The sequence below is a fragment of the Dermacentor variabilis genome, unplaced genomic scaffold (assembly GCF_050947875.1).
Source record: "Dermacentor variabilis isolate Ectoservices unplaced genomic scaffold, ASM5094787v1 scaffold_15, whole genome shotgun sequence".
In the NCBI taxonomy this organism is placed as follows: Eukaryota; Metazoa; Arthropoda; class Arachnida; order Ixodida; family Ixodidae; genus Dermacentor; species Dermacentor variabilis.
The window spans coordinates 7,147,196-7,171,467 of NW_027460313.1; the positions used below are offsets into that span (position 1 = coordinate 7,147,196).

The 24,272-nt window shown below is 48.0% G+C and overlaps 1 protein-coding gene across 1 annotated transcript in view; it reads left to right on the forward strand.

Annotated features, from left to right (window-relative positions):
* LOC142567903 (uncharacterized) overlaps positions 1–24,272 on the forward strand; it is a 50,991-nt gene that overhangs the window by 24,069 nt on the left and 2,650 nt on the right. The window contains exon 2 of the mRNA XM_075677995.1: positions 13,521–13,664. Coding sequence (XP_075534110.1) covers positions 13,659–13,664 — 6 coding nt within the window. The 5' untranslated portion in view covers positions 13,521–13,658. The remainder of the gene's footprint in view (positions 1–13,520; positions 13,665–24,272) is intronic.

Consider the following 24,272-nt stretch of genomic DNA (forward strand, 5'->3'; position numbering starts at 1 on the left):
GCAGTCGGCAGGCTTCGGTTCGCACTTAACACACGTGCATCGGCCGGCCCTGCCGCCATCGAAGACAACCAATTGAGACATATGGGTGCTAATGACGGATCAAACAATGCAATGGGAGCAGCTGACTATCGATCAAACCCTCGCCATTCACAGGGGACCGCGAGCACCAGGCCTAGGAGTCGCCTTGCCGAAGCTTCAAGTACCCGTCTTTAGCAGTGAGAACCGTGAGTGGCAGGGATTTGGGAGCACCACGAGGCAATCATTCACACCCACCCCGATCTCCCCGACATTGAAAGGTTTAGGTACTTGAAGACGTACTTGGCGGGCGCTGCGAAGCGGGCCATTGATGGAATACGCCTGACTGAAGCGAAATACAATATTGTCGTCAAAGTGCTCACTGAACGGCGCGGTCAAAATGATGTCCACATCGATGACCACATAGACAGCCTGCTTTCCACTGAAGCCATCGAGACATCGTCACAAGTATCAAAGGTGCGGGACCTGTATAAGCAGATCCAGTTCATGACCGGCTGTTTGTACAGCGTTCGCATGCCGTCTATAGAATACGCGGTTGTTTTGCCCCGAGTGCTGATGCAGCCATTGCCAGAGGACTTGACCATCCTGTACTGTAAGCCCACGAAGGCTGACACAGGTGTCGCGGACTCTGCAGTGCTGTCGAGAGAAGAGCAAGTGAAGGCAATTATGAAGTTCCTTCAAGTTGAAGTCGAATGTAGGGAGCAGAGTGGGGTGCCAGGCGAGACACTCACTTCAGAGAAGTCCGCGAACTGCAAGTTTGCGCACACCTTGACAGCACCTCATACACCATCCGTCCTAGCACGGGCATTGCGGTCTTCATTTGCCAGGTACCACTTCAGTGCCTGGACAGACCACGTGTTGCACCTGCGGCATCACAAGGCACGTGACGCGCGATTGCGGAGCCACACTGTCAGCGGAGGAAAAGCGTTAACGTCTTTCGATCAAGAATTGCTGCTTGCAGTGGCGAAGCAAAGGCACACTGCTCGCTGTTGCCGAGCAGCAGCGTGGATCAAGTGTGACCGATGCTCAAGACGAGCCATTTCTGCACTGTGCGATATTCGGGAATGACTAGGAACCCACAGTCGACAATCAACTACTCCTGTTGGAGCTGAAAACCGAGAGGAGGCCACACAACGAGGAAAGCAGGTAATGACAGCTCATGCAAGCAGCACGCGCTCGTCATCCGTGTTGCTCCAAAAAGCCACAATGTGGGCGTTCGAGAACTGTGGCCACTAGCCACTGCGTCCGTGCTGATAAAATTCCGTTGCCTGCCGGTGGGCAACGGCAGGCAACGGACCTTTATCCGTACAGACTTACAGCAGCTATCTCTGCCGTGCATTGGAAATAAAGAATTAGAGGTGTTTACATTCGGCATGTTCAACTCCTCACGGTATCACGAATGCCGAATGGCAAATGTCACACTACGTGGCCGCATTCAGTCTAATGACGTCACTCTTGCAGCTCTGCAGGTTCCAGAGGTCTGTACCGTAAAGAGTCCGGCGATAGAACGCACAATTATTAACATGATGCGTGACCGCAATCTACACTTTCCTGACGAACCTCTAGAGGACCACCTTTAAGGCTCGACGTTAAGTCTTTTAATCGGCTCAGACAATTACTGGAGGGTAGCGACCGCATGCGTCGAACGTTTCACCTACAACCTATGTGCACTACAGACTTTATTTGGCTGGGTCATTGAAGGAATTAATGCTAATATCGGTCATCCTCTGTCACCACGTAACAACAGTCGAAAGCTTGTTCCTGACTTGTTCTGACTGCTGGCGCAGTGAGGCCCGACCTGGGGACCCATCAGAGATGTGGCTCTTGTATGCCATTGGTATAACCGACAGACACGAGGCTCACGGCATCGAAAAACACCCGGCGCTCATTCACATTCGCAGCGCAGACACAAAAGCGCAGGACGCTACGTAGTACCGCTGATGGCCAAGACACCAGCCCTCACGTCATGTATGAACCGGAGTGTAGCTGAAGGCAGGCTCAAGCGTCAGCTTCAGCGGTTCGAGTATTACCCAGTACTTCTGCAGGAATACGATGCCGCAATCAGCGAGTAGTTTAAGGAAGCTCATGCGGAGGGAGTAGTGCCGTTTGAACGCCTCGGAAATACTGTCTACTACCTGAGTCATCATGGAATAGTCCGACGCGAATCCATGGCTAAAAGGATCCGCGTCATGTTTGATGCATCATCGCATGAATACGGCGGACAGTATTCAAACGACATGCTCGCTAAAAGCATCAAGCCTGGTCCCGAACTCCTGCAGCTGCTCCTGCAGTTTAGATGCAGCAAGTTCGTTCTCATCGTTATTATCCGGAAGGCCGTCCTCCAGATATACATTCGATCCGAAGACAGAGACGATCTGCGTTTTCTGTGAATCGACTAACTACCGACAAGCGAGCATCCCATTCCGACAATGATCGAATGGCACATGACTCGAGTTCCTTTCGGAGCGTCTTCTAGCCCGTTCTTGCCGTCAGCAACCCTTCAGTACCACATGAAAACATCGAAGACAACGCACCCGGACATGGCAGCACTCCTACAACCGTCATTCTGCATGGAGAACTTAGTCAGAGGTACATATTCCCAAGTGAAGGCATGGGGAGTTTTAGCGGCGAGCGAATTCCATTATTGTAGATGCAGGAACGGAACTGAGAAAATGGTGCTTGAACTCCCATCTGCTCTGCACCCATTTCTTGAACGACGGCCTCTCACTTATGAATGTTAGTGAGTAGAGCTCTAATTTCAAGGTGCTTAGTCTTCTTTGAGACCGCTCATCAGGCGACATCATCCACATGAACATGTTGATGGGGCAGCTCAAGATGACGAAGACATAAGGTAGGAACACACAGGACAGCGCTGAACTCACAACTAATTTTGTTGCAAGGCATACACAAACTTATGTACTACAACCCATGGCCACCTGCTCTCCCTTCGATGGCGTCATTATCAGTGCGCAGGCAAAAATGCAAAATCCTGTAATCTAATGCTACACTATGAGGTGGTTTAAAAATTCAAATTCACTGTCATACCAATTTAATGCTGTGGCGTATCTGTTAGTAGATTTCTAGACATTCTCTCTCAGCTTCAGCTGTTGTTGAATGGAAAGGAAATTTATACCGACAAAAATCTGGCATTTGCATTGGCTGCAAAGTTGCTCCGGTACTAACATTTACCTAGGTAACGTTGATAGAAATATAAAAAGTAACCTAGATGGCCCAACAATCAAAGTGCTAAGATATGTTGATGATTTTCTCGTCTTTCTGAAGAATACTGATTTCCAGCAAATGGCTCATGATGTACTTCAAGTATTCCACAAATGTGGCTCGGGGTTAGATTTCACACATAAAGTGCCAGATAAGAACGAGATAGAATTTTTAGATACAAGGCTTAACCTAACTGATAAACATGTGTGCTGAATGTATTGCCGAAGGTCAGGAAAATCAATTTTACAAGTTCACTCCGCACATTCGAAGGTGGTAAAAAATGGCATTGCTTTCTCGGTTCTATGTTCCGCACTTTCGAAATCGTGTTTTCACCAGACTTCCGGGAGTTTCTTAAAACAACTTGAGCGTTTGAGATTGGCAGGTTTTCGGGAGGATGCTATGCGCATGACTGTACAGAAGCTTGTTATGCGTGTGAAATTAGGAGCACCCACAAGAATTAATAATCCAGAGCCAGCCGACAAGAACAAAAAACTAGTTGTAATTCGATATGTACATAAACTATCCCACAGCCTCACAAATGTAGCAGGCAGGTTTCATGCAACGGTTCTTTTTTCTGCCGCTAACAAGATGATCAAAATTTGCTGTAAGATTGATAGGAAGTTGGTTCAGGCTGCCTCCACTTATGCTGGGAAAGGCTGCACTCTTAAGCACACGTCCCCGCCTGTGCACTGCAGAATGGCAGTTGTTTACGAGCTTCCATTTTCCCGCGGTAACGTCTATATCGGCCAAACAGTCGATGCCTGAACATTAAATTGTTTGAGCATAGGCGCTCGCTAACGGGTAATGCCACTCACGTGTCGCGCGGCATTGCTCTGAGCATGCCATGATTATATTTCTATGACAATGAATTTGAATTTTTAAACCGCCTCATAGTGTAGCATTAGATTACAGGATTATGCGTTTTTTTTTCCTGCGCACTGATAAAGACGCCATCGATGGCAGAGCATGTGGCTATGGGTTGTAGTACACAAGTTTGCGTATGCCTTCGAATAGCGTTAGTTGTGAGTTCAACGCTCTCCTGTGTGCTCCTGCCTTCTGTTTTCGTCGTCTTGCGCTGCCCCTTTAATATCTTCAACCAGTACCAACTCGTCCAAATGTCGATCCTTCGACATCATCCACACCACGCAAACCGTACTATCATAGATTTAAGCTCATCCATCGACGAGGCGAACCATTGTACCTGCGTTCGCCAGCTATTTGACCCACAGGGCTCCGTCGCTCCATTTTCTTTCTTCAGTTGGATTCTCTTTATTTACCAGAAAGTATCCTGGCCGGACTCCTGGGCTAAAATGTGCAAGAAAACAGCTTGACGATGCCTCGGAGACCATGCATACATGGCAAAATGTGGCAGGTAAACTGATAACAGATATTTAAAAGCATCACACACGAAAGGTATTTACACAGATGGTAGAATATCACTATGCATTAATTAAGAACGTGCTCTCTTACTCGAAAAGAAAAAAAATACAATGTATTTGTGTTTCAATACATAACAAACATAAACTGAAGAAACTAACGAAGCACAATTCTAGCATAAGACGTAGCGCTAACTTTACTAACAAAAAGAAATGGTGAAAGCTCGACGCCTGTTCCAACGGATATCGCGGCATGGCATCGATTGGGATGAGCCTCTACCACTTGACGTTGAGAACTTGTGGAAGAACTTGGTATCGGAATTGCCTGTCCTGTCTACCCTTCGCATTCCACGTTGCCTCTCACTAGCATCGCAAGATCATGGACGCGTGAAAGCACATTTCGTCGGTGACGCCAGCCCTCATGCACACGATGTCGCAGTGTTTGTACGCCGACGGCAGTTTTACCATCCGGCTCCATATTAGCAAAGTCTTTCCTTGCACCACTGAAGGCGGTTTCTCCACCGCGTTTAGAGCTTCTTGCGTGTCTTTTAGCGGTGAGATTATGGCATTATACCGGAAAATGCCCGATGTCACATGATGCACCGCCTTCTTATATACTGCTTCAACGATAGCGTTACATTAGGTCTCTGGCGACGCTAACCTCTTGGAGACCTTCGTGACGAACCGTGTTTGTGAGATTAAGACTGTGACCCAAGGCTACATTTGGCGGCACTGCGTCCGTGCGTGACAACCCAGCAGTCTTTCTGGCGCGCGGAGTAGCAGCAGCGGTTCTAACACGAGATACGAAGTGGTGGACTGGATCTCTGTGGTTGGCCGAACCAGAAGGCAACTGGCGTTTGAAACCTTGCGCTGTGCTGACGGCGCATGACCTGAACAGCGAACTTGTGTCCGAGTGCCCTACCGCAGTCTCACCGTAAGCCATACGTCCACCGACACCACTGCTGGACCTCGAAAACTACAGCTCGTTCTCCAGACTCCTCAGTGTAAGCGCCTGTATTTTCAGGTTTATTCGCAACACTTGCCGAAACTAGCCATCCTTCTCCAGGCCGCTGATGTCTCTGCAAATAAATCACCCGGCGCGGTACTGGCTCAAGCTGGTTCAGAAAACCGCCTTCCCAGCCTAGGTCACCGCACGTCACGCTGCCGTTGCCATCAGGTTCCAGCCTGCCGACCTACATCCGCTCATTGACCCGGATGGGCTGCATAGAGTTGTATGTCGCTTACAGGAAATCGATGGGTCTGAGGCACCTTTTAAACACCTACGTGAAACACCGACGTGAAAGCGTGCGTCGGTGAGCCGACCATGACGGCTGAATCCCGCGCGCAGAAGGGAGGAAAGCGCGCAGAGTCCGTAGTTTTGCACGCGCTGTGTTCTCACACCTCAGTTTGCGTTGAAGCGTCGCTTCGCTCGCTGCCGCTATTCATTACGTCAGCGTTATGACAGCGAGACTCCGCGCTCATCGAGTGAGATGTGTTTATGTTCGCCTTACTATTCTTACTTCGTATAGCTGTCTACTAATTTGCTATTGCAATCAATGTCTTACCCTTCGGGCGAAACTGCGACTTTCTTGTGACCTTGAGGACCTTGGAGGGAAAAACAGGTTGCAGCTGGGTGGCTGGCCTGTCTGCGGCGTGTTTCTATAGCAGTACTTACGTGTCCGATTTGTGGTTTCGAAGCTGGTTCCCACAGAATGATTAGTTCATGAACGCATGGCTAAAAACGGGGAAAAGATCACTCTTACGAATTTTCCTTGAGTAAGCAGACACATTGAGACGGTTGGTGCATTAGCCACGTCGCATAGCGATACTTATAAAATGGAAACAGGCGCATCTTTCTATAGCTAACGATCAAGATAGAAGTTCGGGGACGCGTTTGACATGGTATTGCGCGCTGTGGCTACACGTGCTAATGATGAATGAAACTACCGCTTGCTCTGCGAGGTGCCAGGGGCCCGCGTTCGTCACTGAAACCGGTAACGCGTCGCTTGTGGTAAAGTGCCATTTGCTCTTGTCAATTCATGAAAGTTTCGCTTGTACCGATTCCCACCGTGCGCGGCATCTGCGCACTTCTTTGCTATGACATATGTTTCTTAAGGCTGTCAAAGATCGAGCGCCCTCTTCTCTTGTGAAATGAAGGGTGCATGCGCGTGCTCAAGTTACACGTCACGTATGGGGCGTCGCACGAGTCATTCTGAAAACCCGAAATCAGGGAAATGCACAGCATGCTATCTTGAATATTATTGCCAAGCAGGAACTGCTTGGAAAGAATACGACGTGTGGCTCGCAGTACTATAACAAATGCCTAAGGCCATATGAGGTTTCCTTCTACTGTCGTGTAGTATGAAGGGTGTATGTTGTAATATTTGGCTCCCCGATTGGATACTATCAGCTGAAAAGGCGCATTTTTTTCATCATGTGAGATAGCACACGGCGCGTCAGCTCTGCTGACGCGATGCGTGCGAGGGAGGTTTAAACACGTCGCATTAATACTGCACAAGCGCCGAACTTCATCGTCGCATCGTTAGGCGGCTTCGCATCTCTGACAGTACGGAAAGCCACGGGCTTCAGTGTTCACACTTAGAAAGGTCAATATACCGGCCCAGGATCACGCTTAGGCCCCCGCCGTGCCATCAAGCAAACCACATAGGCGTACTCCTCGGACCGAATCTATGCAGGGCACCGCCGGTATGACCTTTCGCGCTCCTGTCGAGACTAATGCAAGCGAGCTTGCCGAGTCGCTGCTACAAGACCTCGTCGTGACGTCGCAGTTTCTCGAACTAGACCTTACAGACTGCGTCGCCCTCGACCGATACTGGGTGCACGAATATATAGGCTGGTGTCACAACGTGCTGCGCCTTCGCTGTATCGCATGCCCACTTATTCCGAGCTCACTCATAAAGATCTTGAGCAGGCGGCTTTGGAAGCTGAAGCACATCGAGTTAACACTGACGACGCCTCCTGGCGAATGCGGCCGGGAGATTAGAGAACTGCCACGGCCGGAGCCAATACACCGAGCGCGGACCGTAGGCAGAGTGTACGTCGAAGTGGACGGCCAACTCAACTGCTGGCTGCTTCGGTCGCTGCTCACGTATTTCCCCTTAATGCAACGCTTGCATGTACACCTTCTCAGCGGGAGCTTCAAGGAAGTGGTGCAGGTTATTCTGGGAATCATAGCTGACAGTTTGTTTCTAGAAACCTTCACGTTCAGCTCTGAGGTTCCTTCACCAATGCAGCAAGTGCCTAGGGAGGCCGCTGATTTTTTGGTTTGGGCTTTTGTCTGTGGCAACGTCACTTACTGGAAGTTTGGCGAGTCGTCCAGCTGCGCTCGGTTAAAAGACTTGGCAACCGCACCTGAGTGCCGAAACCTACCCTCGCAGTTGGTGCTGGTCGTGGAGCACGACGAAGACTTGGTCAGCGGTAGCTTCGGCGATGCTATCCACGGACATGTCTGGTCCCAGGTCCGCTGTATGTGTCTCGTCTTATTACCAGGGCAGTCCTTGTCCACCACTTATCCGAGGGCTGAAGGGGACTACTTGGACGCTCTCCGAGAGTTCACTCCCGTGCTCGAGCACATCGTCGAGCTGAACGTCAGCTCGTTCCACTTCGGTCCGGGTCTCGACCTGGTGCAAGTCCTCCAGGACGGAGAGCTGAGGTTCCTACAAGCGCTCTCGGCGCCGCCTTGTGGGCTTCGCCATCCCTTCGCGCTGCGCCGCCTCGCCCAACTCTGCCGGAACCTCGAAGACCTGGACATTCGCTTGGACCGGCGGGGGCGCTTCGATGAATGCTCTACCTGCAATCTGGAGTTATGCTTTGACGCGGAAGATCTGGCCGCACTACACGACGATGTACCATCGTATCGTTGCGGGCTCCATCGGCTGACTTTGAGCGACGTGCCAGCGCTGACGTCACTACGCTTCTTGGAACGATCTGAGGTGCTTGCTTTCCTTATTTACGAGGTTTTTCAGCATAAAACGGCAGCATGATTTCTTTTCGCAACGATATATAGTTTAATAGCGTTTTATAACATACAGCTCACGTCGGGACGGCATTTTCCGCGGTAGCTGAACGGCTATGGCGTTATGCTGTAAGCATGACTGTATATCCGGGCCGGTATAATTTAAAGATTGCTTTCACTCATATATATTTGTTCCATGTTCTTAACTGCTTACGGCCGGCTGAACCCGCTGATAACGAAGGCAGACTGCCGCTCTCAGCAGTGAGGAAGCACGATAAGGAAATGGCATGGAACAGTATCTTTACATTCTACCGGCCCCTAGGTTCGTGGCGAGAGTTACATTTTTAAAGGAGTGCAAAACGAAAGCGTCGGTGTAGCAAACGGCTACAAACTTAAAATCAGTGCCCTTCACCACGTCGTCTCTAGTAGCCCAATAGTGCTGTTCTTTAACGTGAAACATTATTAAAGGGGTAAAAGTGAGTTACTGTGTTGCCAAATGCGTGATCTCTTCCAACGCTCCCCTTGACGCAGTAGCCAGTGGGACCGGAAGATAAGTCAATAACAACCGTGCCGCTTCTCGTGCGACATCATGCCACTTGAATCGATTTGCGTGTGTGCCACGTCCCATAGCAACAATTTCGGAAAGCAGCGGTGTGCGCGCGAGTTGCTTTCATTCTCCCATCGGGTGCGCTATCGCTTTGAGACGATGTCTCAGTGCAGTTTTCGAGATAAAGGGAGTTGACCTGGTGGTCTGGCTTCAGGATCGACCCAGCTTATAGCCGAACAAGTTGTAAGGTTTCACAAAGCTTCTTGTAGTAATTAGTTGGTGCGTGTATGCAATAGTAAAACTGGAGTGAAGAATGCGGATGTGAACAAACAAAAATTGACTGCGTTTCCACTACTGTGAAGAGGGGTACAAGCGAAGCTCGGGATCCGCGACTCCTTGTTGTCGTAACACCTCGGCTTCGCGCTTCCTCACAGCGAGGCGGCACGTCGACGACGTGCCCTTTCTCGAGCGAGTTCCCAGCGGCGTTCATCAAACGACGCCTGTTCTTCGGCCAAACGCACCACGCGCGGTCCGCTGCCATTCCTGCAACGCACCCTGCTTTTCCGCAGAACAAACCGAACATGGCCTCCCATCTGAATGCCTGGCCTGAACTGGTGGGAATCAGCGGGCGCGAGGCATTGCGAAAACGCGATCACACCCTTTCCCTCCTCCTCCGGCGGCAGGGGAAAGCTTGTGATTGGCTGGTGCCTTGCGCTGAGTCTACTTCTTCATGCATATAAAGCCCCGCTTTAAATGTCGCATACGATGAATTGACAGTGTCGATAAAGCTTTGCTTGAATACCCACGAACCGACGCCTATACATGAATAGGACGCATGCGCATCTTATAGAATGAAGGCACTAGAAAGAACGTCACGTGACCTGTGTCGAATTACAGGTAAGACTTAAAGAAAGCATAGTCCGTGGCATACATAGATTCAATCATCACATTCACCAGCATAAACTTTATATCAAACTCCTCCAGCATTTCTTTTTTGCGTCGGCGACGTATTTTTGTTTATTTTTTGGAGTAGAATATCAGTTCATTCCATCGTCGTCGTTGCCACGCCATTATCGCTGTCGTTTTCCTTTCATATACAGTTGCTTGCGCTACGCGGATACGTTGTGCCATCTGCAAACGCTTGCACATTGCTTCGCATAACTTTGATCCCTGGTGTGCTTTGAATCTTCATAATATCGCACTTATTAACGGGAGCGTGCTACTCGGGGAACTGGTAGAGCGCCGAAGCGCGTCAAAACAAAAATGAGTGAGTGATGGGCCGCGAAGGTATATCTAAACTGGTGGCGAAGCTTCCACAGGAGCCCACATGTTTAGAAAGAAGCGGCGTGTTGCAACCGTCATCTGTGCGTCGTGGGGAAGTTCTGTATGCAAGTATGGCGCCACACCCTGAAATAGAAGTGACTCCTGGCAGTTATCAGACAAGACAGTGTTGCTCCTTATTAAAGTCTAGGCAACATTTCAACCTACCAATTATGCTGCCTGTAGGGCGCTCAGATCCTGTGTTACGGCTGTGGCGTTGTGCTGCTAAAGGCGAGGTCGCGAAACCGAAACCCCGCCATGGCGGCCGCATTTCGATGGGGGCGAAGTGCGAAAACACCCGTGTGCTTAGATTTAGGTGCACGTTAGCGAACCCCAGGTGGTCCAAATTATTCCAGAGTCCCCCCACTACGCCGCGCCTCATGATCAAAATAAAGAACCGGCTTTCCCGCAGGCATCGAACGAGGCACGGGTAAATGGAGAACTACGTGTGACTTATATTTGGATGACGCTTGGCTTTTAAGACATACATTATGAAGAGCCCATATAAGGTTACAACGCAGTTTATCTGGTATAGGGTGCCGTGATAAGAGCAGCCACTAAACATTGAGGAAACGCATATTCCTGGTCTCAACACCTCATTTTACAACGAAGCTATTAACGCGACTGTTCGAGCGCTCGAAAATCGTACGTGCTAGTTATCACTGTTTTCAGAAAAAAGCTCCACAGCTCGCGAAATTAACATTTTCATAAAATGTGGCGAATATCATAGCAGCAATATGCGGACGAGTTGCGAGATGCGGCTTAAATTAATATTGTTGAGCCTCGTTTTCAGCCCGCTTAGAGGCATTAAATAAGAGACTTCAAAAGTTCCTCCGCTTGCCTGAGAGAACAAAAAGTGCAAATAATTCATATTTTCAGTAAATACAAGCCACTCTATGGCTGAGGTACACCGAAAGTTGGAATTGTGTAGGTTGATTATGTACTAGAAGCACAGCGCGGGAAGGACGATCGACAAAGACTCGACAGGACAAGCGCTAAGCCTGTCTTAGCGCTTGTCCTGCGCTAAGACAGGCTTAGCGCAGGACTAATTGCCAAATACTCGTTATCCCATATTTTTTGCGTTGGTCGATTTCCGCGGTCTCCTCTGTTGACTATGCGAGGCACGTAGTTCAAATATCGCTAAGTAGGAAGCATGTTGTGACAAACGGCAAATGTTTAATCTTGCTGTGTAGATTATTTGTATTATTCAGGCCTTCCAAAGTGTCACACTGCCACTGTTTGCTATGTTTTCGATGTTCTTAAAACAACTTCACAGGATGCCAAATTCAATGCAAATAGCGGGAATCTCAAGCGTGCATTATATAGGTGTGACGAAACTTTCATCTTTCAGACTTTAAAAGCATTGGAAATAATTGTTGAAACGTTGCATTTTTTAATATTTGCGTGGGTAATACGAAGACTGTACTTGGTTTCTCCACTGTCCTCGGCGTACTGTATGACATGTTTGTTTTTTAAATATATTTCACGAAATTAGGCGGCACCCTATGAGTAATGTGTATGCAAAGCTCACACTGTGTGGGTTAATTCCGGTTTATAAATTACGTACAAAATTGCTTCGGAGCGTTTTAGAAGTGGTGCAAAATTTAGACAGCTGCCTCGGCGTAACTACAAATGCCACAAAAGATGGAGCTCAGTGAAGTTGAAAGTAACACTTCCGAATTTTTTCTTTGTTTACCATATTCAACACACGGCGACAAAGTACGGCTTTCGAAAAAATTTCCTTTAGAAAATTTCTTGAAGTTGACACGCTGCAATTTTCAGCTACGGTACCAAGTCTAAAAAAACGCTATGTTAAACTAAGCTTACGTTTTCGAGATATGCGGGGCATGACAAGTGAAATGTGTCCCGAAATTTTCGTGTTCATGACGAAACTATCGGATCAGCGCAAATATTTAATGGACCCTCGTTTTCTTTTCTTTGTTTCCATTCATGCGTGATACACCGTGTTCATCTGGTGTCGTCGGTGTAATAAACAAGGTGGCTTCTTTGTTTGGTGTAGTCAAGGACAGGAAATGAGTGATATAGGCAACGCTGTAAGTTGATGATTAATTGGGACATTGGCAATAAATTACGTACGCAAGCGCTCTGGAGCGTTATGAGGGTCTTTTATGGGTGGCGTAGAATTTAGCCCCTTGTTTGTGCGAACGGGTGGTACAGTGGCAAATATCCGCGGCCAATCTTCTGGCCGTAGTTCTGTCGAAATACGTTGTAGGAAATCGTGTGTGGATGTGGACGTGGTGCCTTGTGTTGGAGGTCATCGGCGGCGGCTGTCAGGGCTAAGTACGAGCCGAGCTGCGTAAGGGGCTTCACGCGTTTTCTTGCCGCGTGCCTATAGGTGGTGGTGAACCTGGTGGTGAACCTGGTGGTGAACCTGGTGAAATCTGAGTTTCGACGACGCGGCACAGTTTAAATGGCGAAACGAACGGCAGAACGCGGCGTTCGCTGGCGGCGCTCCTCATTCGTCAGTGCTGTGCCGCAACCAGTGCAGGCGGTCATCGCGCGAGAGCTTTTTAAGTTTGCCTGTGCGCGCTTGAAAACATGCGTGTTCTGGTACAGGTTCACTGCAATTTGTGCAACCCGTAAAACTGCGAACCGTGGTTCATTTAACTGACGAATATCTTGAATATTGCTATGAATGCTAGAAACTGCGATATATATATATATATATATATATATATATATATATATATATATATATATATATATATATATATATATATATATATATATATATGCGTGGGTGTGTGGGTGTGTGTGTGTGTGTGTGTGCGCGCGCGCGCGAAATGCGGCCACGGCGGCCGCATTTCGATGGGGGCGAAATGCGAAAACACCCGTGTGCTTAGATTTAGGTGCACGTTAAAGAACCGCAGGTGGTCAAAATTTCCGGAGTCCTCCACTACTGCGTGCCTCATAATCAGAAAGTGGTTTTGGCACGTACAACCCCAAATATTATTATTATTAGTTTGCCCTTCTAAAGTTTTTCACGTTCCACGTTGCTTTACTGCAAACCCCCTTGTACTCTCAGGTGGTCGAACTACGTCTCTCCAGCTGCATACAGCCATCGCACCCGGACTTTCAGGACATCGGAGAAGTACTGAGCAAGAACGGGAGACTGCGTTACCTTGTGCTCAAGGACAACGACCTACCGTTCGGTTCGACGTCCATGTTGGTAAGCCGTTTCACGCCACGCGCGTTCTGTCACGACAGTAGACAGTTTTAGTATAGCGTACGCTATTGCATTGCGTACGCTAAAAAATAGCGGGTCGTCACTGCGCATGCGCTGAACACTAAACGAAATAGCGGGTATAGCGGGCGTACGCAACGCAAACGAGTTAGCGTTAGCGTTTTTGCGGGATTTGCGGAGCTTGCGGGAAACATGGCGGCGGTCCCGGCTGCCCACTTCGAATTGAATTTGGCATTGCTTTTGTAAAATGCACTTCGTTCGTAGCAAATGACTGTGTAAACGGCTTTCGCTTAGTCTCAGGCCGCATCGACGACAGAGTATTATGGATAACCTCGTGGTGTTTCCGAGATCGCTTCTCGTTTCGAACGAGTCGAAGCCTAACGAAAGAAACGTTCGAGATGTCAGCACCAAAAAAAAAATTGTAGAAAACGTGCGCTGCTTAGCGTAAGCTATATTATAGCGTATAGCGTACGCTATAGTTGCGGACGCTAAACTAAAACTGTCTAGTGGCAGCTAGGTCACTTATGCTGTAACACACTCCGCAAGATTACTCAATATGAGGGCCATTCTGTGCAATGTCTACCGGGTGCCCCACGTAACTTCAGTCGAACCTTAAGGTTACGCTAATGCCACGTAGCTGGACAGAACCAAGGTAATAAATATTGTTTGCCGTCGCATGGAGATACTGAGATTATTGTTTGCATTCAGTCTAATAACGCAATCAGTTTTCTTTAATTAATCAATTTCTGGAATATTATAATTACATGAAAACTGCCAATGAGAAAACTGTACAACACTAAACCTCTCGATGACTGTGATGACGATGATGACAAGGGCCCCGCGTCAAAGAAAATTCGCTGTCGGCGTTGGCGGAGTCGTCTGTCTGCGAAAACTGCTGTATATATTTAGGTATATGTATATGCCACGCGTTGCTACTTGAAGTGCCGTATATGCATGTTATATTGCCACACCATTCTGCCACTAAAATTGTTCATACCTTGTCTTCCGCTTTCGACAAAGTTATTTCTTTGAATTTTGATAACGACAGCGCACAAACAAGTGTCATGAAACATAACACCGACAACGCATGCGATATTGTGTTTAATCGTCCCAGGCTTAAATTATAAAAGTGCGAAACAATAACAGAAACCTTAAACGGCTGTGCGCTACCTCCGGGATCGCCCCTCGCAAGAGGCCACGTTTCTACCAGAACCTTCGTGCATAACGTTCGCCGCCAGCGCTTCCTGGTAAACATTATTGTAACATAAGCTATTGTAACATAAGCGGGGAAGCCTGAGTAGCAGTCAGGTATCTCTGAACGCTATCGCGTTCCACTCTTAGAGGGGAAGCTGTAGCGTCCTCGAAGTTCCCCCTTTTTTTTTTTTTTAGGTTGACTCAAATTACGTGGCACACCCTATATCTGTTGTGTGTGCGTGTGTGTCCGTGCACGTGCGGTGCATCTGACGGTGGTCTGCTCCGGACCATCGTCAGAAGTACTTCCCTCCTGCAAGAGGCTGGACGTGTGTCGAGTGAGCGTGTGAACAACACTGCAATGTGGCGAACGCCGTTCAAATCATAGATCCGGTAGCTCAAGAAAGTGAGACGCGATACTAACGCACTTAGGCTAAATGGCCACTGAATGTGTCAAAATATATTTATCGCTACCTTACATGCCTTCAGCAAGGCATTGCATAACGGAGAATACGGTTCCATCAACGTAAAGGAAGCGTTATTCAATAAGGCAAAAAAAAAAAAAAGCATCGGGTAGTAAAAACATTCGCACAACGCAATGGCACGCAACATCAAACTAAAAACGGGAGTTACAGGTGAGATACTAGCAAATATTACACAAACGTCATTGCACTACAGAGTAAGCGTAAAAATGCAAGAATAGCAATATTCATTGCTGGATCGCTGCAATTCAAATTGCGAAAAAATATTGAACAGAGAAAGAAAAAGAAATACTAGGCAGGCATTTAAACTCTCCTATCTACGATAAGCTACGAAGTCCGACAATGAAGGCACGTGACTGAGTCTTGCCAAAAAGTTGGAGCCTGCTACAGTAAGCCTGCTGTATACATCAGAAGGTATAGTGGTGTCTTCACGCTCCTTCGCCGCTATTAGCACAGCCTGTGCTCCCAGCTAATGGACAACGCACGGTTTCGCCCGCCTGCTGGCTCGGAACAATTATTACCAGACAGGGCGAGTTAAACAGCGTAATTTCTTGGCCAGCAGTAGCCGAGTTTGTCTATACTGAAGTCACTTGAAAGGCTGCACGCCACGGTCGATGCACGCAGCCTTGGTGGTGACGCGCCTCCGTGCCCATGAGTTAAGGCTCACTCCCACACGGTGCTGATTGAAGCACCGTGTTCAGGTTCGCTCAATGGAAAGTAATTTGTCGTTTCGGTCCTCTCCTGATTGCCTCCTTGATAGGAAATGCGAGCAATTACCGATGACGGAAGTGCGAGCATACACGAATTCATCGTACGCTCGTGTTCCAGCACAGCTTAAATTTGCGGGGGTGGCGAGGAAACGTCGCGAAATGCGAAGATAGGCCTCGTCGAGGTGTTGAGACGACGCGCGGGACGAAAGTACCAGCAGTTGCGGCTGTCACGTTTCTGAGAACACGACGTGCTGTTGTTCCCCAGAGCGCCACGCTCGCTGTTTTGAAAAAAGAAAACAAAACTCAATGTTCGTGCAGGATGCGCACGCAACATGAAAAGCTAAAAAGTGTAGCTCAGCTTTCAAAGCCACATGGGAACGTGCCAGGGCTCTAACTCCTTCAATTTGGAAGAGTGTCCCTCCAATTTTGTACGATGAGCAAAACAAGGACAAGGTCAAAGCAGGAGCCAACGTTTCGACAAGTGGACTTGTCTTTTTCCTTGTCGAAATGTTGACTCCTGCTTTCGCCTTGTTGCAGTTTTGCTTTGAGCGGAAAACACGGGTGCCGCCGAAGTGAGCGCGTCTTTGTTGCCGGCACAAGCGGCTGCTGTTCTTTTTTTTCTATGCAGCTTGAATGAAGTGCATGCGCCTCCGTCTGCGCATGCTATTTTTTGTGGCTTTATCTGGCCGCACGCGTGCTCACGGGTGTTTCAACTCCTAAATATTTTACCTCCGTGGTGTACACCACAACAAAAAATTGAGTGGCGCCATTTTCAAAGCGCGGTGGCGCCACCTGCGGCTCCAACCGCCCCGAGCTGCCAGGCGAGGCGACCGCAGGTAGACGCACTGCTTGCGCTTTGACATTTCTTTGAAGTTCTCACGAAAGAACGGGATGGTGAATTTTAGCTAGCGAATTTAGTTAATAAACTTCAGTTTCTCGGCACAATTGTGCCACAAATCGGAATGGCTGTGGCAAGCGCAATGTCCGCAGGCGGAGCGGATCGTTCGGGTAAATCCGCGTTACCATTGCATGCGGGAACATTGGCTCTGCGGCTATTCCACCTTGATTTGCACGTCTGACAATGCGTCACGAACTAGTAAAAACCTTGCAGTGCGCTACATACTTTACCTCCGCCGCGTTTTAGTGCCTGGAAAAATTTCGCGGCCCGCACCTTGAAAACAGGCGGCATGCCGTAGGTTCGAGTAAGCGTAGCGGACGTGCGCAGATGCCCAGATGTGTCCGCTTTTTGTCTCGGGACGGTGGAAGAATGAATTAACGTTAGTTCAGCCGTGTCGGATCTACTGTGCAATGTATGCATACTTTTTTTTTAACAAACATCGCCGCTCTTGCCCTCTGGCCAGTAGTTACTATAAGCAACACAAACCAGCTTTCACACGTAAAGGTTTCGAATAGTTGCTGAAAGGTATTGCGAAATTTCGTGGCCCCTAATGCCAGTGCACGGAATTCAATCTGTTACGCATGAGTTCGAGTGTCATGAGCGTCAGAACTTTGTAGCGGTACGAACACTTTCGCGGCATTTACTTGTGAATCAGGTGCGGAGTTCTGTGGCGAGATACGCTGTACGAAGCCCACCTCAGGCCTTCGTGTAATCGAGATCCGTAGACAGACACATACACATAAAGAGACACGCACAGATACACACATACAGAGACAAAAGGACATGCGCGGCTGAGTATGCCACAGCGGCACAGCTCTCGACGTACATCGTGTTCGTTGAAAACGGCGCTCTGCAATGTGCTTCGTTTTCGCTGGCTATTTGCACATACATATATGACGCGGCGACGCCTCGATGATGTTCTGTACTTGGATGTCGCGGGCACAGACATATATACACATTGAACTACCCGTAACACACACACGCTACATGCATGCGAACGCGTCTTGGCAGCTCAGGGAAAATGGCGGCCGGTCGCTGGCTTCCGGGGTATGCGCTCAGCCCATCCGGTTCGAGACTATCGTGTTCTGGTCTATAGCCATAGCCGGGCTAGAATTGGACTCGCTCGCTCACCGGCATCCCTACCCCCTTCGACCCGCTTTTCGCGCAAAAATAGTGGGCGAACGGGAAGACGTCGCGCGTCGTGCACCGTCCTTCTCGGCTCACCTTCTCACGCATTCCCTCGTACGCAAAACACATTGCGCCGCGGGGCACAATATGATCTTATCGCAGTTGGACTTCCTACGGAACATCACAGCGACGACAATCGTGGAAGCTCACCTGGAATGTCCTCGTGATTGCTATCGCAATATTCGATTTTTGACAAATTACTCTTTGAACTTATTTCAAATTACGAATTGTACTTGTGAGTTTGCAAGACGTATCAATTTTTTAAAAAAAATTAAGGGTGGCACAAATTTTGAAAAATGTATTCCCAAAGTGGGCAATAGTAGCCTATACGTTGGCGTTCCATTTATTTTTGTGCTTCACAGAATAAAACGAAGCTTTGTTTAAAAAAGAAAGTAGAACAACAGTTCATTAGTTACCTTTAGTTTGACAGTGCATATCTAAAAACTGGTGTCATCCTCGAAATTCGTTATACGTGGATATGACTTGATAATGCGCCTGCTGAAGTTTATAATTTGAAATACGTGCTGTAAAGTAATTAGGTGGAACATAGTGAAATTTAATTCAGTTATTTATTTCGAGTTATTGTGCAAGAATTGTGTTCACAACAAGTATTCCAGCTCAAGGTCTACAATTATGTTATATGTAACAGGCGATTTCAAAATTGTTTGCATATGGACTTAAAAAAACTGCATAGCCCAGTGTCGTCTTCATCCTTGTCTCCGAGCGTCTTATTTCCCTGCTGAAAGCATTTAACACGTACAGCTAACTAGCAGCAACTTTTATCTAGCACGTATAGAGAAACAAAGACGGATCTGGAATTGTTCATGGTGGCGTATAATTTCGATTGAGAATTTTGCTCTGAATATAATATTTGAAAACTAAATCATGAACAGTTCATTATGTATTTAAACGAAATGATTGAATGAATTCTTGCGTTTTATGCTGCAAAACCACGATTTCATTATGAGGCGCGCCGTGGACTCCGGATTCATTTTGACCCCGAGGGGCTGTTTAACGTGCCCACAATGCACGGCCGGGAGATGGGCGTTTTTTGCATTTCGCCCCATGGAAATTCGGCCGCCGCAGTTGCCATTTGATCTCGCTACCTCGTGCTCAGTAGCGCAACACCATAGCCGCTAAGCCGCCGCGCTGGGCGATTAGGTGAAATATGAAAAAAAAAGTCTAACTTAGGCAAACATTACCTAGGTTCCGTTCAGGTACCTGGCACTCGCACATTTTGAAGTTTTGACAAGTTACAAGTTACCCTGTATATACCTTCAAAAATAAATTTAGAGCTGCGACAGGGTTGAAGTATAGTCACGATAACGTCATGTGGGGTGCCAATGATATCGCTCACCCATGTCGACGGACGAGGCGGTTAACCCAAGTGGAGGACAAATAGCTTTCTCGAGTCCAGCAAACTCTGAGATCCAAGCCAACCGCAGCTATGCAACGAACTTTCCTGGCCCATTATTAATTAAATTGCATCAACGAAGCTCATATCCCTACTGACAGCCTAGGCGCAATTAAGCAACTTAATCAAGTAACAAAAACATTCCGTATTTGTGAGCATATAGACAAAATTCGCAGTTTCACATTTGTGGACATTACTGTCCATTGGGGGTAGGCCCACGGTCATGACCACAACAATGACCTTGTGGACCGCATTGCTCCCTCTTTCTCGACACCCGTACTTCCTCTTTCCCTTCCCTCTGACCTCCGTTTTGTTCTCATTGCCTGGAAATCTATCCTCCGGTCAACACGTGTGCACTCATCCTCGCGTGTGTCTGCCTCCTTTCTCACAATCTTTCTCGGGTGGAGGGAGTATATCTGTGGAGACTTCGGGCCGGGGCGGCGCTTACACTAGCCATCTCTTGGACATGGGGTGGACCATGCCATTAAGATGCCGAGTTTCCGAAGTGCTCGCCTCCTGCGTCTGCAGCGGACGCTCGCCGTCTACTTTGGGCGTGCGCTTGAGCAAAGACAATTCGCGAAAGTGTATTTAGGCGTGTGAAACCGAACAGCGACCGACCAGATGACTATCAACGATAAGTCACTGTTGCGGTAGCTTCTCAAAACAGACTTTTGTGCTTATATTTATTTTCATAGTGAAGTTAAGACGCATGGGAACCCGAAAAAAAAGAAAATCCCTGACCCATATATATATAATTGGTGACAAGAAAGGTAGCAGCACTACTGCGATTTCAAGCGATGCCGCTGGTTAAAACTTAATAGATTGCACGGTGCAAGCTGAGAACCTAAATTTGTCCCTTGATAAGCACCCTAGACCTTAACTTAATGACTCAGTTCATTTGTGCACAACGAACAAATAGCATCAGAATTTGTCACTCTCGTAACCGCGAGCGAATGGCACGTAGCTTGGCTACATCCTGTGTCGTCATTGCGTTTTTCTGATGGGCAGGACAGCATGTACAGCTGTGTACCTGGCAGGTAATGGAGCAATGTGCAAGCTTCCCCAACTCGGGCGCACTGCAAGACGTCCTTTCAACTAAGAAATATTTTCGCGGGCTACGTTTCTCCCTCTCTAAGGAAAAAATCGCAAGCGGCAAGGCTTTCAGGGAATTACTTCGAAAATCTTATGTACTCAGTTGTGCTCCCTAGCCAGGAACAGTATTTTTCTCAGCCAGAAACATTTATACTCTACTCGTAGAGTATAAATGTATCTTTGCTGGGCGGGGGTTTTAGCGCTGAGTGGTTTGGCAAAAAAATTTCAAGACCATTCGGCCCTGCGAACCTGGATGACCAACGGAGCTGTAAACATTGTGGCAAGATACTTCTCGTAAACATTTTATTGCATCACTAATTGTCACTTAGTAGCGACGGCCACAATGGCTTTGTGGTCGCTGTGATATACACTGATCGGCATACTCGCAACTGCAAACATATTCTTTGATAATGTCAAATCGATGCGCGTACGCCGCTGGATGGTCGGTTCAGCCGGATCAGTGTGGCATCGGAAGCGATATGTCTGCAACGCGTAAGGCACTCTTTTCGCTCGCGACATATACCAATTGAAATTACGGACAGCTACCACAGGGCTAGTAATTGCAACTAACCCAAGCAAAGTGATTAGCCATGAACCTTACGGGGCTATCAGCCATTGCATTTTGCTTGCTTACGGGGGTATGAGCCATTGGTAATGGGTTTTGGATATGCTGTTCTGCACGTTGTATGCGCGATTACAAATAGCATAAGCACTGCTCGCTTTAATTTGCTGATCTCTTGTAGCATCTGCCTTACGGGGCTATGAGCCATTGCATTTTTCGCTTGCTTACGCCATTGATAATGATGCTTTCTGATAATGATGAGCCATTGATAATAATGCTTTCTTCTGTGCTGACACGAAAATTCTATGGTACCCGAGCCATTTGCAGCTCCGTTGGAAAAGGAGCCTTGGAAATCAGCTAACATGGGAAATTTTGCAATTGTTCCAGCGTATTTATTGCGTTATCTGCCTGCGATGTGCTAACTGTGAGCATAAATTTAGGATCCCATAGCTCTCAATGGAATGACCCGCGCATTTTAAAGCGAAGCTTTCTTTTACTCTGTTGTCTACTTTGTGGGTGCTGGTTGCTGCTGCCTTGCTTAGTAGAAAACTTGGTACACTGGGCCCAAAGAGGCAAGCATGCAAGCAATAGGTGAGAAATTCGGCAGCAGAGAAGCAGGCAAGACACGCAGCTGAGTGTGGAGGCGGAAGTGAACGTGAAAATTGTGGCCAGACGGTGCGGTTTCTGTGGAAGAAACGGAGGTCTGAAATAAGCCTCTAGCGGAATACCGGCGACTACTGACGTTGCCGAGCGTAAGAAAACTGTGATATACGAGTCGTGTAAGTGATGTGATGCATAAAAGAACCGACACGGGTGTTGCATAATAAATCTCATGTGCATTTATGTCCCTCTGATACGCACGCGGCCCCTATACATGAAAACGTTTGAGCAATTGTGTAGCACCTGCGTAAACCTTCCGCTGCAAATATCATTTCGCCCAGACCTTTGCGGCACTATCGTTACGTGTGCTTAATATTTCCTTGAACATTTTCGTAAATTTAAGTGAAAGCTTCGCTTGTCACCGATTACCACAGATGCGATGGGTACGCTTATTTATTTATTTTGTTGTGTCAGCGATTGCTAGCGTGTATGGCACTTTCGGGCTTCGTTTTATGCAGGGTAGTTAAGGGACTTCAGGACACTTAGCGGGAGATATTGTAGTGCGACACCAGACATTAATGCATTCCTGCGTAAGGTGTTTTCCAGTTAACCTTGTCTAGTTTTAGCGTTTAACTTGATACTGGTGGCACAAGCGTCACGGGAATAACGCTTTCATTCATGCTTGGGGGAATGACGAACGTGGCAAATTTCAATTCGTGGGTGGAGATTCCCGGAAACATCTATGTGCGCATACATCAACTTCTGCACCAAATGCGACAGCTAAAAAATCTAATCCACGTAAGTCACTGCGTCGCGGTGGCTAGGCCTAACGGATGACCTCGACATGAAGTGCGGTGGCTAGTCTTAAACGTTATACGATAGTGAGTGCAGCGCGATCTGATTTTTCACAATATCGAGGTTTATGCATAATGCTGGTAACTTCCTCTGAACTCATTTTCTGCGTCACTGTTCACGGTGCGAGTTTAATATTTTCTTGTCAGTTGTCTGGTTCTTTTTTCCCATTTGGCTCAATGAATTCTTACATGGTTATATAAAAAAAACCTTAGGCACCCGTGTCTCTTCATTTACTTTTGTCAGCCATTTTTCTAAGCAGGTTATCGTCTGCATCTCGCATATTTCGAAGGACGTCCACTCCCTGTCCCCATATGCTGCCTCGTTTGCAGTATTTTCGTGCGCCCCCATATCTACTCTATCTATCATACATCACTGCCGCGCCATCACTGGGGAGATATCTATAAAAGCTAGAAGCCCATTCAGGTTCAAACTTGGATAGGGTGCTAGGCAATGAAACGCTGTCGCATTTAACTGCTTTAAGCGCATTTAAAGGGTATTTACACGCCACAGATGCGTTGATTCTAGAAGCTAAGAAGCACACTACGTTCTATGCCTTCTCCGTTAAGCATACGTGAAGCTTTAAATTTTCGTTTCACCCCCCACGGTAGGCCAAGTGGCTATGGCATCGCACTATGGAGCTCGATGTCGCGGATTCGATCCTAGCCGCGGCGGCCCATCGTGATGGTGGCGAACAGCAAAAATCTACCTCTACCTGCATTTCGGTGCACAATAACGTACTCTAGGTAGTTACAATTAATTCGGAGGCTCTCACTACGGCGTGCCTCATAATCAGTTCATATTTTTCGCGTGTAAAACCACAGACATTTGGTTTGAGCGCGCAGCTCTCAGGCGCCCACTCCTGCTTTGAGCGGCGGTAGCGGAACAGCGATAGCGAACAGAGCGCGAGGGAGGAAAACGCAGAGGGAGGGTATAGCGCGAACGTGAGAAAAAAACCGTAGTGCCGTGCAAGGCGGGCTCTGCGGCGACAACCGCTATGAGATGGAGCCAGAGTGGCGCGCCGTCATCTGTTCACCGATGGCATGCGGCGAGCGTGCCCACTAATAATACCATATATGGAAACAAAGCGTTGTATCAGCAGATCTGTTTGCGGTGGATGCAGTGAATCGCGCCCACGCGTCACCCAGGCGCTGCCTCTCAAGACCTCCCGATTAGCAAGGCAATCGCGCCACACTTCGCGCCATTTGCAGCGTTCCGCATGACAGTGTCCGCGCCAGCTAATATATTGCGGAATGAAAGCACGTGTAGAGCTATGCTCAAATTTAGCATGAGGGAATAGCCTAATCGTCGGTTAATTTTTTCAGCGCAGCTGTATATGACTAGCCGATTCGTCCGTCCGTCATCTGTACACCGAAAACTGCAACGCCATGCGCGAAAAAGAGTGGCGGGCGATTGGCTGTGCCAGTAGTGACGTTGCTCTGCGTCGGAGCCGAGCGCGCCCGCAGCAGTTTCTCTTCGGCTCCGAAATGGGTAGGGCACGCGTCATACGTACTGCTCAAGAGCTCAGCTTTCGATAAGCAACACCCCGAGTAGAACCGGGAACGAACTCGTCTACGCCATGCCCATGCTGCAGCCCGGGCATA